Source organism: Tachysurus fulvidraco, chromosome 22, assembly GCF_022655615.1.
Source record: "Tachysurus fulvidraco isolate hzauxx_2018 chromosome 22, HZAU_PFXX_2.0, whole genome shotgun sequence".
In the NCBI taxonomy this organism is placed as follows: Eukaryota; Metazoa; Chordata; class Actinopteri; order Siluriformes; family Bagridae; genus Tachysurus; species Tachysurus fulvidraco.
In genome coordinates, this window is record NC_062539.1 from 2,868,589 (window position 1) to 2,881,166 (window position 12,578).

General features: G+C 42.8%; 2 protein-coding genes across 4 annotated transcripts in view; one reads left to right on the forward strand and one right to left on the reverse strand.

Moving 5' to 3' along the window:
- wacb (WW domain containing adaptor with coiled-coil b) overlaps nucleotides 1-361 on the reverse strand; it is a 10,485-nt gene extending 10,124 nt beyond the window's left edge. For all 3 annotated transcript variants that reach the window (XM_047806327.1, XM_027166101.2, XM_027166100.2), the window contains exon 1: nucleotides 100-361. In XM_047806327.1, coding sequence (XP_047662283.1) covers nucleotides 100-130 — 31 coding nt within the window. In that variant the 5' untranslated portion in view covers nucleotides 131-361. The remainder of the gene's footprint in view (nucleotides 1-99) is intronic.
- A 2,004-nt stretch (nucleotides 362-2,365) lies between these two features.
- The window catches only part of mpp7b (MAGUK p55 scaffold protein 7b), a 58,056-nt gene continuing 47,843 nt past the window's right edge, over nucleotides 2,366-12,578 (forward strand). The window contains exons 1-3 of the mRNA XM_047806332.1: nucleotides 2,366-2,426; nucleotides 5,085-5,203; nucleotides 9,849-9,926. Coding sequence (XP_047662288.1) covers nucleotides 2,399-2,426; nucleotides 5,085-5,203; nucleotides 9,849-9,926 — 225 coding nt within the window. The 5' untranslated portion in view covers nucleotides 2,366-2,398. The remainder of the gene's footprint in view (nucleotides 2,427-5,084; nucleotides 5,204-9,848; nucleotides 9,927-12,578) is intronic.

Here is a 12,578-nt window from a genome sequence, read left to right on the forward strand (position 1 = left end):
TTTTTTTCCCTGACCCCAGAGTGTGAACTAATTCGGGCTCAGGATGATAAAACGAAATAAAAACCTGATAAATGTTGAGGTAAAAAATGTTGTGTTTACCCATCAGTGAGTCTCGGCTGTTTCCGTGCATGCATTACCATTAAAGCCGTGTTTAATGTGAGCGTTACAGTTCGAGTTTTAACGCTCAGATTGATCTAAAGCCTCACTAAGTGTCTCAGGATGAATATAAAATACTAAAGGAAAAAGTGAAAAGTTGTAAAGCCGCTTTGCTATTCGGGAGAAAGCCGACGGTCCATCATCTTCATCATCTCTTCGGTTTACTCACTAGCGCCACGCAACGGTGATGGACGATTCACCAAAGTAACTCACTGACTCAGGGAATCGATTCCACACAGTGACGAATCAAATGTACTATGTAAAGGGATCAATTCTGATAATCCGACGCTAATCTGACGGAAAAAAAACAACCTTCATTTACTTTGTAAAAAACAACAACAACAACAACGTGAATTGTAAATAAAAACGTCATCAACGGTAAAACAGCATAAATCTATATGAAGGCCGTTGTTAATTCTGAACAACAGCAAGTATAAAATCTACAAACACACCACGAATGATAATTATAGTGAATTTGACCTTTTTTTTTCAAAGCGATCATCAATGTGTGGACTTTAAGTGAAGAATTGGAATTTGATTCAGAGTCGATTCCAAAAGTCCTGTGATAAAAAAAATAAAAAAAACGATCTACGATTTTAAACGATTCGTAGGATTCAGTTCGCAAAACGACTCATTCGATTTTTTCGAATTCGAATATTTTGTTGAATCGTAGGTTTGCCTGGAAAACCTGGAATCGGTTTCAGTGAGCTGCATAAACACATATTCCTGCTATTGAGTCTGATTCTTTCTTTCTTTTTTTTTTTTTAAAAACCCAAGTCTTTAAATGAGCCAGAGGAATCAAGTTTGTATAAAGAACAAATCCAAATTTTAGTAAAATAGAAGTTTTAGTTTTTCTCTAAATTATTGAATTACTGTGTGTAATTTCACCTGGAACTCCTGGAATCAGTTTCAGACTCGACTCCAGACTTGCATTGGCATTGGAATGATGTGGAGGAAACAATAAAAGAACAGTTGTGTTTTAAAATTCATTTTAATCCATTTGAACTAATTAAAATTGAACAAAAGCACAGAAATCATAGAGAACTCCTTAATTAGTCATCGGATGTTGTATTTATTAGGTGAGGTACAGTATATGGATCTCGGGGCTGATGTTGTGTCTCTGTAACTGGGTCAGTATTGATAAGTGAATTGATGGCAAAACCAGTGAGACTCCATTCAGAATCAGCTCCCTGGATTGTAAGTAAGTCTTTCTTTGCAATTCTCTGATTTTAACACTTTGCACAATAAGATAAAAGGTGTTGTGTGATATGCACAATCTAGACATTTAGATCCACATCAAATATCATGACAGAATGTGTATAAAGGAAAGAAATTCCCATTAATAAGCGTCAGTGCAAGTACACGGTGTATGGATATGGATATGAATGGTATAGAACAAGGCTTACATTAATATTAATATTCTTTAGGCTTTGGGAAGTGAATAAATCACTGAAGGTTGCGTTATCATTATTGAACCTGTACCTTCACATCTGAGGTTAAATAATAAGTTTTGAACATTCGCATGATTAAACATTTGTCTGTGGTTTTAATATGTATTATGATGTCATATAGCTTAGAATCCTCATAGGCCTAAAGCATAATTAATAGCTATATCAATATTGTGGCACTGAAGTCAGGTTATATGCTGATTTTAGATCTTCTTAGACTTCCTAGGGAACTCCAGGTCCAATTTGAAGCATTTCTACTACTTCACAATTTCTCCTATGAAAAAACGAAAAGGCTTGAGATCATCTTAGATTCATTTAATAGCATAAATAAACTCAATTTATCTACTGTTAAAGGTACAACATACCCACAAGTAGTGATATGAGAGGTTGAAGCATTCTTGCGAAATTATAACTCTCCGTATGACATGGCGTAGTTTCTGCACCAGGTGGAAGTATTGTCATTGAAAAAAAAGTGAAATATGGAACTGGTGAAACTTTAAATAGTTTAAACACATCAAAGAAATAAACGTCAGGTACCAAACACGTATTGGCTTTTGCACCACAAAGCACGTAAGTAGGAAATTATGTCATTTTCATTTATTAGTCTCATTTCTGATCAGCTCCGTATCATCGTTTTTAGCCAACGCCTGTTTCTGATTGTTTTATATTTATGAGCTGCACTCTAAAGTTCACCGCTAAAGCATTTGTCAGATTTATCATTAGTACACTTTGTTTTCTGCATGCACTGAGATAATGAATCCCGCTCTCTTCCCAACCTTCAGCATTCTGAAGAAATGATGTGCACGTCTACGCATCACCACAGTAAGTTTTCACTCAGCCTGTAATAATAGAATCGAAATAAATTGTGAAGGTTCTGCTACAACACGGTGCAAGCCAGAAATTCGGTCTGAGGTTGTCGGGTTTTTTTTTAAAAATGTTTAATATGAACCGTATGATCACAAAATGTAATTCAGCAGCCAAAGTTAGGAGGTTGGGTGGATGAAAGGGTGTCAAAACTGGTCAGATTGAGAGGTCAGGAGGATGGAGAGACACTAAGTAGGTTACGAGGTGATGTTTGGTGGATTGAAATGAACATGTTTTGTAGAGGGGGGGCAGATGGATGGACAGATATTGAGCTGGTCAGTATAATGGACTGAGGGTCAATAGATGGAAAAGCAGTAGAGAAGGTTTGATAGACAGATATATCAAAGAGCTTGGAAAAATGTCAGATGGATGGAGAATATCAAACACTCTTGATGATGAAGAGAAGGTTGGTAGATGAGAGTGGATGGATCGACGGATGGATACATGGATGGATCGACGAATATGAAACATGTTGGGATGTAGATTGGATGGATGGAGGGATATCAACTCGGGATGGTGGATTAGATTGTCCGGATGAAGAAATGTTGATAGAGGGATATCAAGCAGGAGAGAAGAATGGATAAATAGAGGGATATCAAACTGTGTAAAGAAAGAACTTTGGATCGATGAATACATGTTTCAGAGGGTTGGAAGATATGAGTGAATGGATGAGGAGATATCACACATGGTGGAACGAAGATAGGATGGATGGAGGAATATCAAATGGGATTGTAGAGGCAAATGGATGGATGGAGAAACGTTGAACATGCTGGAGAGAAGGATGGATGGATGGATGGATAGTATTGATCCATAGTGAGAATTTTGGCTGAAAGGAGCAATGTTGAGCAGACCGACGGAGGAAGTTGGATGGACGCAGAAACGAGCCAATTCCTGAAACTGATAGATAGAAAGCGATGGCTTGTTTCTTAGTCAATGAGTTGAGAGTGGACCTGAATATATTCTACCTCTTATCTAAAGTTCTCCACCAGTTTCTTATCAGTAGGATGTATGAACCCTGCTGAACTGGTATCAGAATCAGGTTTATTGGCCATGTGTGTTGACAGACACAAGGAATTCGGTTCCAGGTGTTGGTGACTCTCAAAAGTACAGACGTAAATAACACTATACGTTTAGCTTGGACTATACGAGCCAAAACAGACTATACGAGACAATATGAGGCATTTACTGTACAAGTCCAGCTGACTTGACCTATTAATGCTAACATCTTTAGCATTTTGGATGGAGTTTGGCCTTAAATCAGACATGGAGGAGTTGAGCAGGTGGACTGCAGCTGGTTCTCGCTGTGGAGGGACGACCACGTGTGATATAGGCCTGCACTTAGGAGTAAGAAAGAGCTACAGTGTAGGGAGTTAGCCAGGCTTAAAAAAAGCCTTCAGAGACCATAGCTGTAAATCTGGATCTCCGCAGTACACAAACACCTGGGATGTCCGTACCACACTCGCCGCACACATCCATCCATGTTTATACAAATCAGCTTTACTGGCGAGGTTAATGAGGAGATTTGTTACTTTTGGAAGCCCTGAATTTTGCAGTCTGGAATTTTGCTCCATAGCCTTCTTTGGAGAGTGGCAGATCTTGGTACCTTTTTCCTTAAATTAAATTGAATAATTCAAGGAAATGATTGGCAGACCAGACGAGCGTCGGCGTGCATAATGATTTATTTTTGCCACTTGAACAATCCTCTTATGAGTCGGGATAGTGGAAGAGCAGTCCAATTTTCCCTTTCCTTAGCGAGCGCACCATGTGCTCCTGGAATCGTAAAAATTGCGAAAACGTGCTGACAGGAATCCAGGACATTTTCTTTACTCCTGTCTCTCTATTGAGGACTAAAGCAGAGAAGAATAAGATAGGAATTTTCAAGCTGGATGTACGGTACGATCGAGCCAACATTCCGAAGCTTGGGGCCAGAAGAACACGCTTCATATCCAGTGAGTTTAGTTAGTACTTTCTAACAAATAGCATTTGCAAGTTTTTTTTTTATCTTGTGCTAGTTTTGAAATCTGGTGTCTAAATATAGTCACTATGTTTAAAGATCGGTTCTTCTGCTGGACATAAGAAAGACATAATTGTGAAGAACCAACCAAGCCACAATTCTGAAGCTCATGGCCAGAAAGCTCTAGTATTACAAAATTACTAGACGCGTGAAATGAACTACGATCTTACTGAACAGCATTATAAATAAACTTGAAACCCAATAAAAAGTTTTACAATTCATCCCTAATGTTCAATCTTGTCTTCTGTTTTGCTCAGAACTAAATCTAGACGGTTAATATTGAAATGAAGGGATTTACGCGATGCCAGTTCACAGACTACAGTAGCTTCTTTTAGCTAGCGAATAACTTTTTGAAAATCTTTCACTATTCGTTTTGTTAAATAGTAAGTATTTCTGGACGTTACGCTCCTCCGGCTGTCTCGAGCGGTAGGATCGTTTTACGGGTCAGGTTGGTTTATTGAAACGTCAGAACTCATATAAGTTTGATATCAAACAGATTCAGCGTAAACGGTTAGCCGGAACTTTTTGTTGCTTATGTTAACAAGACACTTAGACAAAGTGTGTGTGTGTGTGTGTGTGTTTGCTACAACTTGTGTTTCTAGGTGCATGCAGCATGCTAGTCACTCTGCTATATAGACTGGAGCCTTACATGGATGCTACTGAGGAGAGCAGTTTTCTTCAGGACATGCTAATGGCTAATTCGCTGCATGTAGTCATCAAGGTAAATAATCTGTCGTTTAAAATCCGAGCACAGTTTCTTCATAAAAGGAATCAGCAAACATATACAAATTGCTGAAAAATGCAAAATTGAGGTTTTTTTGGTTGTTTTTTAAAGGGGCGGTCTGGTCATCCAGCCTTTTAGTAGCTACATAATTAATAATATTATAATAATATTATAATATAGCGAAGCGTTGTGGTGAGTTCAACAAAGCCGATAGCTAACTGCTTCCCAACCTACAAGACCTGGACTCTGATTGGACAGAAGATGCTGCTTGATCTGCTAAAAGATATCTGATAGACATTTTGCCATTTCAGGGGGCAATAATTTCCTACTCAGGCACGATTCCTTGCCTGCTTGTATGGAAGGAGTCTCCAGTGTCAGAGCTTTTATTCCAGTCTGAGATGAAGCTGTAAACCTTGTGGACTGAACACACCTTTTGATGTGATTAGTGTGAGATTGGGTTCTTTGTTTTTAATCGATTTGAGCCTGAATAACCAACGTTATGTGTGAATCTTTTATGAAGATGAGAATTGCAGAATTGTGGGCGTGGCCTTGCCTTAACGAGCTCATCTACACACCTGACTGATCATCTGCACAACGTCTTCACTTTCCAAGACAAGCCTGTGAGCTGTCTCTCTCTCTCTCTGTCTCTCTCTCTCTCTGTCTCTCTCTCTCTCTCTCTCTCTCTCTCTCTCTCTCTCTCTCTCTCTCTCTCTCTCTCTCTCTCTCTCTCACACACACACACACACACACACACACACCCCCCCCACACACACACCCCACACACACACCTGCTCAAGCATCCTTAGAGAGCAAGTGTTCACTGGATTGGTGAGAGGCTCACGGGAGGCGAGCTGGGAAATTATTTATGACCTAAACACTTCTGCCCGAGGCTGAAATATATAAAGTTGATATAGTGAGCCTCAGGGCACCGAGCGAGTTCCACACATACTCCGAGATCATCTCAGCTGAGAACACAAATTTTTTTTACTTCTTCTTCCGTCCAAGTTCACTGCTATGTATTTGTATAGAGAGTCGGTCAGGATTCTATAGGAAATGTTTAGGAATAAAAGGAAAAGGACACAGTTTACTGTGGAGCTGTGAAAAGGTAGCAGGGTTTTATGTTTGGGTGATGTGATGGTCACAGGGTGATGTGATGGTCACAGGGTGACGTGATGGTCACAGAGTGACGTGATGGTCACAGGGTGACGTGATGGTCACAGGGTGACGTGATGGTCACAGAGTGACGTGATGGTCACAGGGTGACGTGATGTGATGGTCACAGGGTGACGTGATGGTCACAGGGTGACGTGATGGTCACAGGGTGACGTGATGGTCACAGGGTGATGTGATGGTCACAGGGTGACGTGATGGTAACAGGGTGATGTGATGTGATGGTCACAGGGTGATGTGATGGTCACAGGGTGATGTGATGGTCACAGGGTGACGTGATGGTCACAGAGTGACGTGATGGTCACAGGGTGATGTGATGGTCACAGGGTGACGTGATGGTCACAGAGTGACGTGATGGTCACAGGGTGACGTGATGTGATGGTCACAGGGTGATGTGATGGTCACAGGGTGACGTGATGGTCACAGGGTGATGTGATGGTCACAGAGTGACGTGATGGTCACAGGGTGATGTGATGGTCACAGGGTGACGTGATGGTCACAGAGTGACGTGATGGTCACAGGGTGACGTGATGTGATGGTCACAGGGTGATGTGATGGTCACAGGGTGACGTGATGGTCACAGGGTGATGTGATGGTCACAGAGTGACGTGATGGTCACAGGGTGATGTGATGGTCACAGGGTGACGTGATGGTCACAGAGTGACGTGATGGTCACAGGGTGACGTGATGTGATGGTCACAGGGTGATGTGATGGTCACAGGGTGACGTGATGGTCACAGGGTGATGTGATGGTCACAGGGTGACGTGATGTGATGGTCACAGGGTGATGTGATGGTCACAGGGTGACGTGATGGTCACAGGGTGATGTGATGGTCACAGAGTGACGTGATGGTCACAGAGTGACGTGATGGTCACAGGGTGACGTGATGTGATGGTCACAGGGTGATGTGATGGTCACAGAGTGACGTGATGGTCACAGGGTGACGTGATGGTCACAGGGTGATGTGATGGTCACAGGGTGACGTGATGGTCACAGAGTGACGTGATGGTCACAGGGTGATGTGATGGTCACAGGGTGACGTGATGGTCGTGACGTGATGGTCACAGAGTGACGTGATGGTCACAGGGTGATGTGATGGTCACAGGGTGACGTGATGGTCACAGGGTGATGTGATGGTCACAGAGTGACGTGATGGTCACAGGGTGACGTGATGGTCACAGAGTGACGTGATGGTCACAGGGTGACGTGATGGTCACAGGGTGACGTGATGGTCACAGGGTGACGTGATGGTCACAGAGTGACGAAAGAAGAAAGACAACAAACACACAAGCAATAAATAAATAAATAAAGAACAATCTCCTTTGAACTTCTCTCCTCTATGTGTTTCTTCTCTTGCCATTTCTTCCTTTCTCTTCTCTTTCTTAACATTCCTCTCCTCTCCTCCTCACTTCTCTTCTCGTTTTTTTCTCCCGTTCTGCCCTCCTCTCCTCTCCTCTCCTCTCCTCTCCTACACCCATCTCCTCTCCTCAACTCCACTCATCTCTCCTCCACTCCTCCTTTCCTCCCCTCCCCTCTCTTCCACTCCTCCTTTCCTCTCCTCCACTCCTCCTTTCCTCCCCTCTCCTCCACGTCTCCTCTCCCCTCCTTTCCTCTCCTCCGTTCCTCATCTCCTCTCCTCTCCTGTCCTCTCTCCTCTCCCCTCCTCTCCTACTTTCCTCCTCTCCTCTCCTCTCCTCTCCTCCTTTCCACCTCTCCTCTCCTCTCCTTTCCTCTCCTCTCCTCTCCTCCTTTCCACCTCTCCTCTCCTCTCCTTTCCTCCTCTCCTCCTTTCCACCTCTCCTCTCCTCTCCTGTTCTCTCTCCTCTCCTCTCCTTTCCTCTCCTCTCCTCTCCTCCTTTCCACCTCTCCTCTCCTCTCCTTTCCTCTCCTCTCCTCTCCTCCTTTCCACCTCTCCTCTCCTCTCCTGTCCTCTCTCCTCTCCCCTCCTCTCCTCCTCTCCTCTCCTCCTTTCCACCTCTCCTCTCCTCTCCTTTCCTCTCCTCTCTCCTCTCCTCTCCCCTCCTCTCCTCCATTCCTCCTCTCCTCCATTCCTCCTCTCCTTTTCTCTCCTCTTCTCCTCCTCTCCTCTCCTCTCCTTTCCTCTCCTCTCTCCTCTCCCCTCCTCTCCTCCATTCCTCCTCTCCTCCATTCCTCCTCTCCTTTTCTCTCCTCTTCTCCTCCTCTCCTCTCCTCTCCTTTCCTCTCCTCTCTCCTCTCCCCTCCTCTCCTCCATTCCTCCTCTCCTCTCCTCCACTCCTCTACTCCTCCTCTCCTCTCCTCTCCTCTCCTCTCCCCTCCTCTCCTCTCATCTTTTCTTCTCACCCTGGAGTTATACACTCAGTAGAAGAGCTTACCTGCTGGATGAGTAAATTTGGGCTGCTCCCCGTTTCCTTCGTGTGGCTGAATGTTCAAGAGGGAAAAAAGTCTTTTCAGGAATCAGTTGATATACTTTGGCCTGTATGTATATGAGGTGTGAGATTTGGCGGAAGGCTGAGTATGTGACACGATCAGAATGCGGAGGAAGTTTTATGTGCAGTGATGTCGACTCGGTTCAGACATCCGGCCTCGGGAGAGAAGCGCTGCGCTGCCTGCGGCCTGCATGTGGCTGTGACTTGGCCTGAGGCTTCGTCTATGGAGAAGAAAAAGCTCTGACATTGTTTTCCTAAATCCAGCTGTTATAAAACATGCTCTTTTTATCCAGGCTGTCTTTTAAATACGAGCCCGGCGTTACACGAGGGCTGTAAATATGATCACTGAGAGTGTAAATATGATCACTGTCTGAGAGACGGACGCTTCCAGAGTCGAGGTGTCTAGCTGTACGAGTAGAGTCCAGGACGGTTTGGTGATTTCCTGCCTAATGACACCTGATTTAGCTGTCCTGGACTCAGAGACAGACAGACAGACAGACAGACAGACAGACAGACAGACAGACAGACAGGTCATAATTAAGCCCCTAAACTTGCCGGCTTGTTGTTCTGAGGTTGATTTAGCTCCGTCTCTGCTCAACGAATTAACCATCCACACTCCAGCCTATAATAATCCTCATATATATTTTATTCTTATTGCACTTTCTTAATAACCCAACGCGAACCCACTCGGTTAACCGTTACGTCCTGTTTGGGTCGAAATGCCCCGTGTTTAAATTTCTACTGAACGTAAATCAGCAGCAGCTCAATGATTTTTCCAGCATGGAACGTGTGGCGGTTAGCATGCGTTTTTTTTTCTTTCTTTTTTTTCTTTTTTTAATGAACACAGAAAACCGTTATTAATGGTAATATTTCTATTACAGAGAAGATATTCAGGTCATGTTGACCCTGAGAGCAAGCAGGAAGGAAGGGAGGGAGGAAGATAGGAAGGAAGGACGGAAGACAGACAGACAGACAGACAGACAGACAGACAGACAGACAGGTCAGGAGGTCAGATGGTGTTAAGGTCCTATGGAGCTTCTTCCTACAGTTTTTCTTTCCACAGCTCCATGAGAGGCTGCAGAGGTTCAACACCGAGAAACCAGCACCCATCCAGGAGCACGCTGAACATCTGGTACACCAGGTGAGACATGGCTCCAGAGACCTGAACATGAATAAACCACTAGCTGTTTTCTTCCATGAATAAATTGAAAGAAAGAAAGAAAGAAAGAAAGAAAGAAAGAAAGAAAGAAAGAAGTTTTCAAACAAACAAACAAACAAACAAACAAATAAACAAATAAATAAATAAATAAAAGATGAAGATGAAGCAAAAAAACAATATATGTAAGAGAAAGAAAGAAAGAAAGAAAGAAAGAAAGAAAACAAAGACAAAAACCACAAATAAATAAACAAACAAACTGTATAACCTGAAAAAAAGAAAAGAAAGAAAAAAATGCAAAAGAAAAACAATAAAGAAAATACATTTAAAAAAAAAAAATCAATAAATGAAAGAAAGAAAGAGAAATGAAAGAAAAATAAAAACATAATAATCAACTAACAAACAAACAAACAAACAAAATGTAAGTGGTGTAATAATCATGTTCACACCACCAGGGGGTAAAGTTGTTTACTTTGTTTAGCCGTTCTGACATTTGTTTGTTTGTATTATTGGTTGGTTTGTGTTTGTTAATTAATGCAGTAAATATTGTTAATTAAGGGACCTTTAACGTGAACGTTACTGATTATAGATCCAACGGTAGGAGCTCGATTATCCTGGGCGGGTGAGTGGAGAGAATGAATGATCAAACAAAACAAACAAACAAACGAATAAAATGAATGAATCGACTGTTTTATTCAGAGAATTACACCATCTATTTACACCTGGGGCAATTTACAAAGCCAATCCACACACAGCGGGTCAACATGTAATTCTCAGTGACTGAAATTTAAGCTTGTGATCGAAGCGAATCCATCTCATGAAGCTGTCTTCATGCGACATACAGCAACTTCTTTAAAATTCTTCCCGTTTCTCGGAGGGGAAGGGCTTTGGATAGAACGTTATCCAACATCTCCTTGAAGAAAAGGACAGCTTCTGTAGAACTTCTTCTGATGAACTTAGCATGTCTATCTCAATAGCGTACACCTGTGCTTTAGATATCAATCTGGATGCTAATACTTTCTCGAAGAATTATGTGAAGTCCGTTCTGCTCGTGGCGGATTTCGAGCTCGCACCAGGTTTGAGCCGTATCGCTTTCCATCTGGCTGCTGGCTACAAGCACGAAGGACATTTCGGTGCTTTAAGCTGCTAAAACCATTTTTCCACATGTCACCGCTCACAGCCCTGTGTCGAGTTTCATGTTAATGTAAGGTCTGGTGACGTTCATAACCGCACCGCACTGAGCCTGACCAGCCTGGTTGGTGGAGCCTTGGCACCAACAGCTTCTTTTCTCAATGACTTCTGGCCTTTTGACCTGCAACGCAAACAGTGGTGCTATATTTACGCTCGCCTTTATTGGGTTTAACCCTATCTGACCTTCCGTCCCATTGGCTGGCTGGATTTCAGTGCCGTCTTTAGAGCACCGTTGCTTTTCAGTTTCTGGAGCGAGTCAAATCCAGTGTTATTTTTTTTCCATCTGAAAATGTTTTCTCCCATCGCTGAAGTTGTAAGATTTCTTCAGGAAGTTTCTCCCACAGTTACTTGTGAGTAACCTGAAGAAAAGCATTGAGAGGGGAGGAAAGGAGAAGTGGAGGAAAGGAGGAGTGGAGGAGAGGAGGAGTGGAGGAGAGGAGAGGAGAGGGGAGGAAAGGAGGAGTGGAGGAGAGGAGAGGGGAGGAAAGGAGGAGTGGAGGAAAGTCTTTCGCCCTTCTTCTTTTCTTCGATTCCTCTTGGTTTTATCTTCTTGTCGTCTCTTCTCTTTTCTTGCCCTTCTTCTTTTCTTCTCTTCTCTTTTCCTTCCCTTCTTCTTTTCTGCCTTCTCTTTATCTTCTTTTCTTCTTCTCTTTGCTTCCCTTCTTCTCTTCTCTTCCCTTCTTCTTTCTTCTCTTCTCTTTTTTTCTTCCTTCTTCTTTTCTTCTCTTCTTTTTCTTCCCTTCTTCTTTTCTTCCTTCCCTTTTTCTTCCCTTCTTCTTTTCTTCTCTCTTCTTTTCTTTTGCCCTATTCTCTTCAGAGAGAACTGAAACCGTCCTGGACAGTTTGGAGGAGAGGAAAGGAGGAGTGGAGGAGAGAGGAGTGGAGAGGAGAGGAGAGGAGAGGAAAGGAGGAGTGGAGGAGAGAGGAGTGGAGAGGAGAGGAGAGGAAATAGGAGTGGAGGAGAGGAGAGGAAATGCTCTCTCAGAACCTACGTGGATTCGTCCTAACATCGGGAGAAGATTGGAACATTTGCACCCTCGTCCTTCACACACACACATACAGCAGTGTGGTTTGGGGTGCAGTTACCACATTAGAAGACTGGGCGTACTGTAATTATTAGGGGTAAAACAATCAGACCGGTTGTGTCACCGCATTCATCTGTAAAGATTGGAACGAATCACAAACAAAACAACAAACGAATATCATCGTCATTTTATTGAAATCGATCAGAAAGCGATTATTATAACCGATAACGTGAGATCCTTCTTGATTCGATCGTCATTTAAAAATGACCTGCAATCCAACTACAGGCTCCTGATTGCCTTCAGAATCAAGATCATATCACAGCCGATTTATTAACGTCGTCAAATATTAGATTGTTATCTGACTGATTTAAAGCCTTTTCCTTTTTACAAAACACACTAGTGTGAAAACAGCGATGTCACA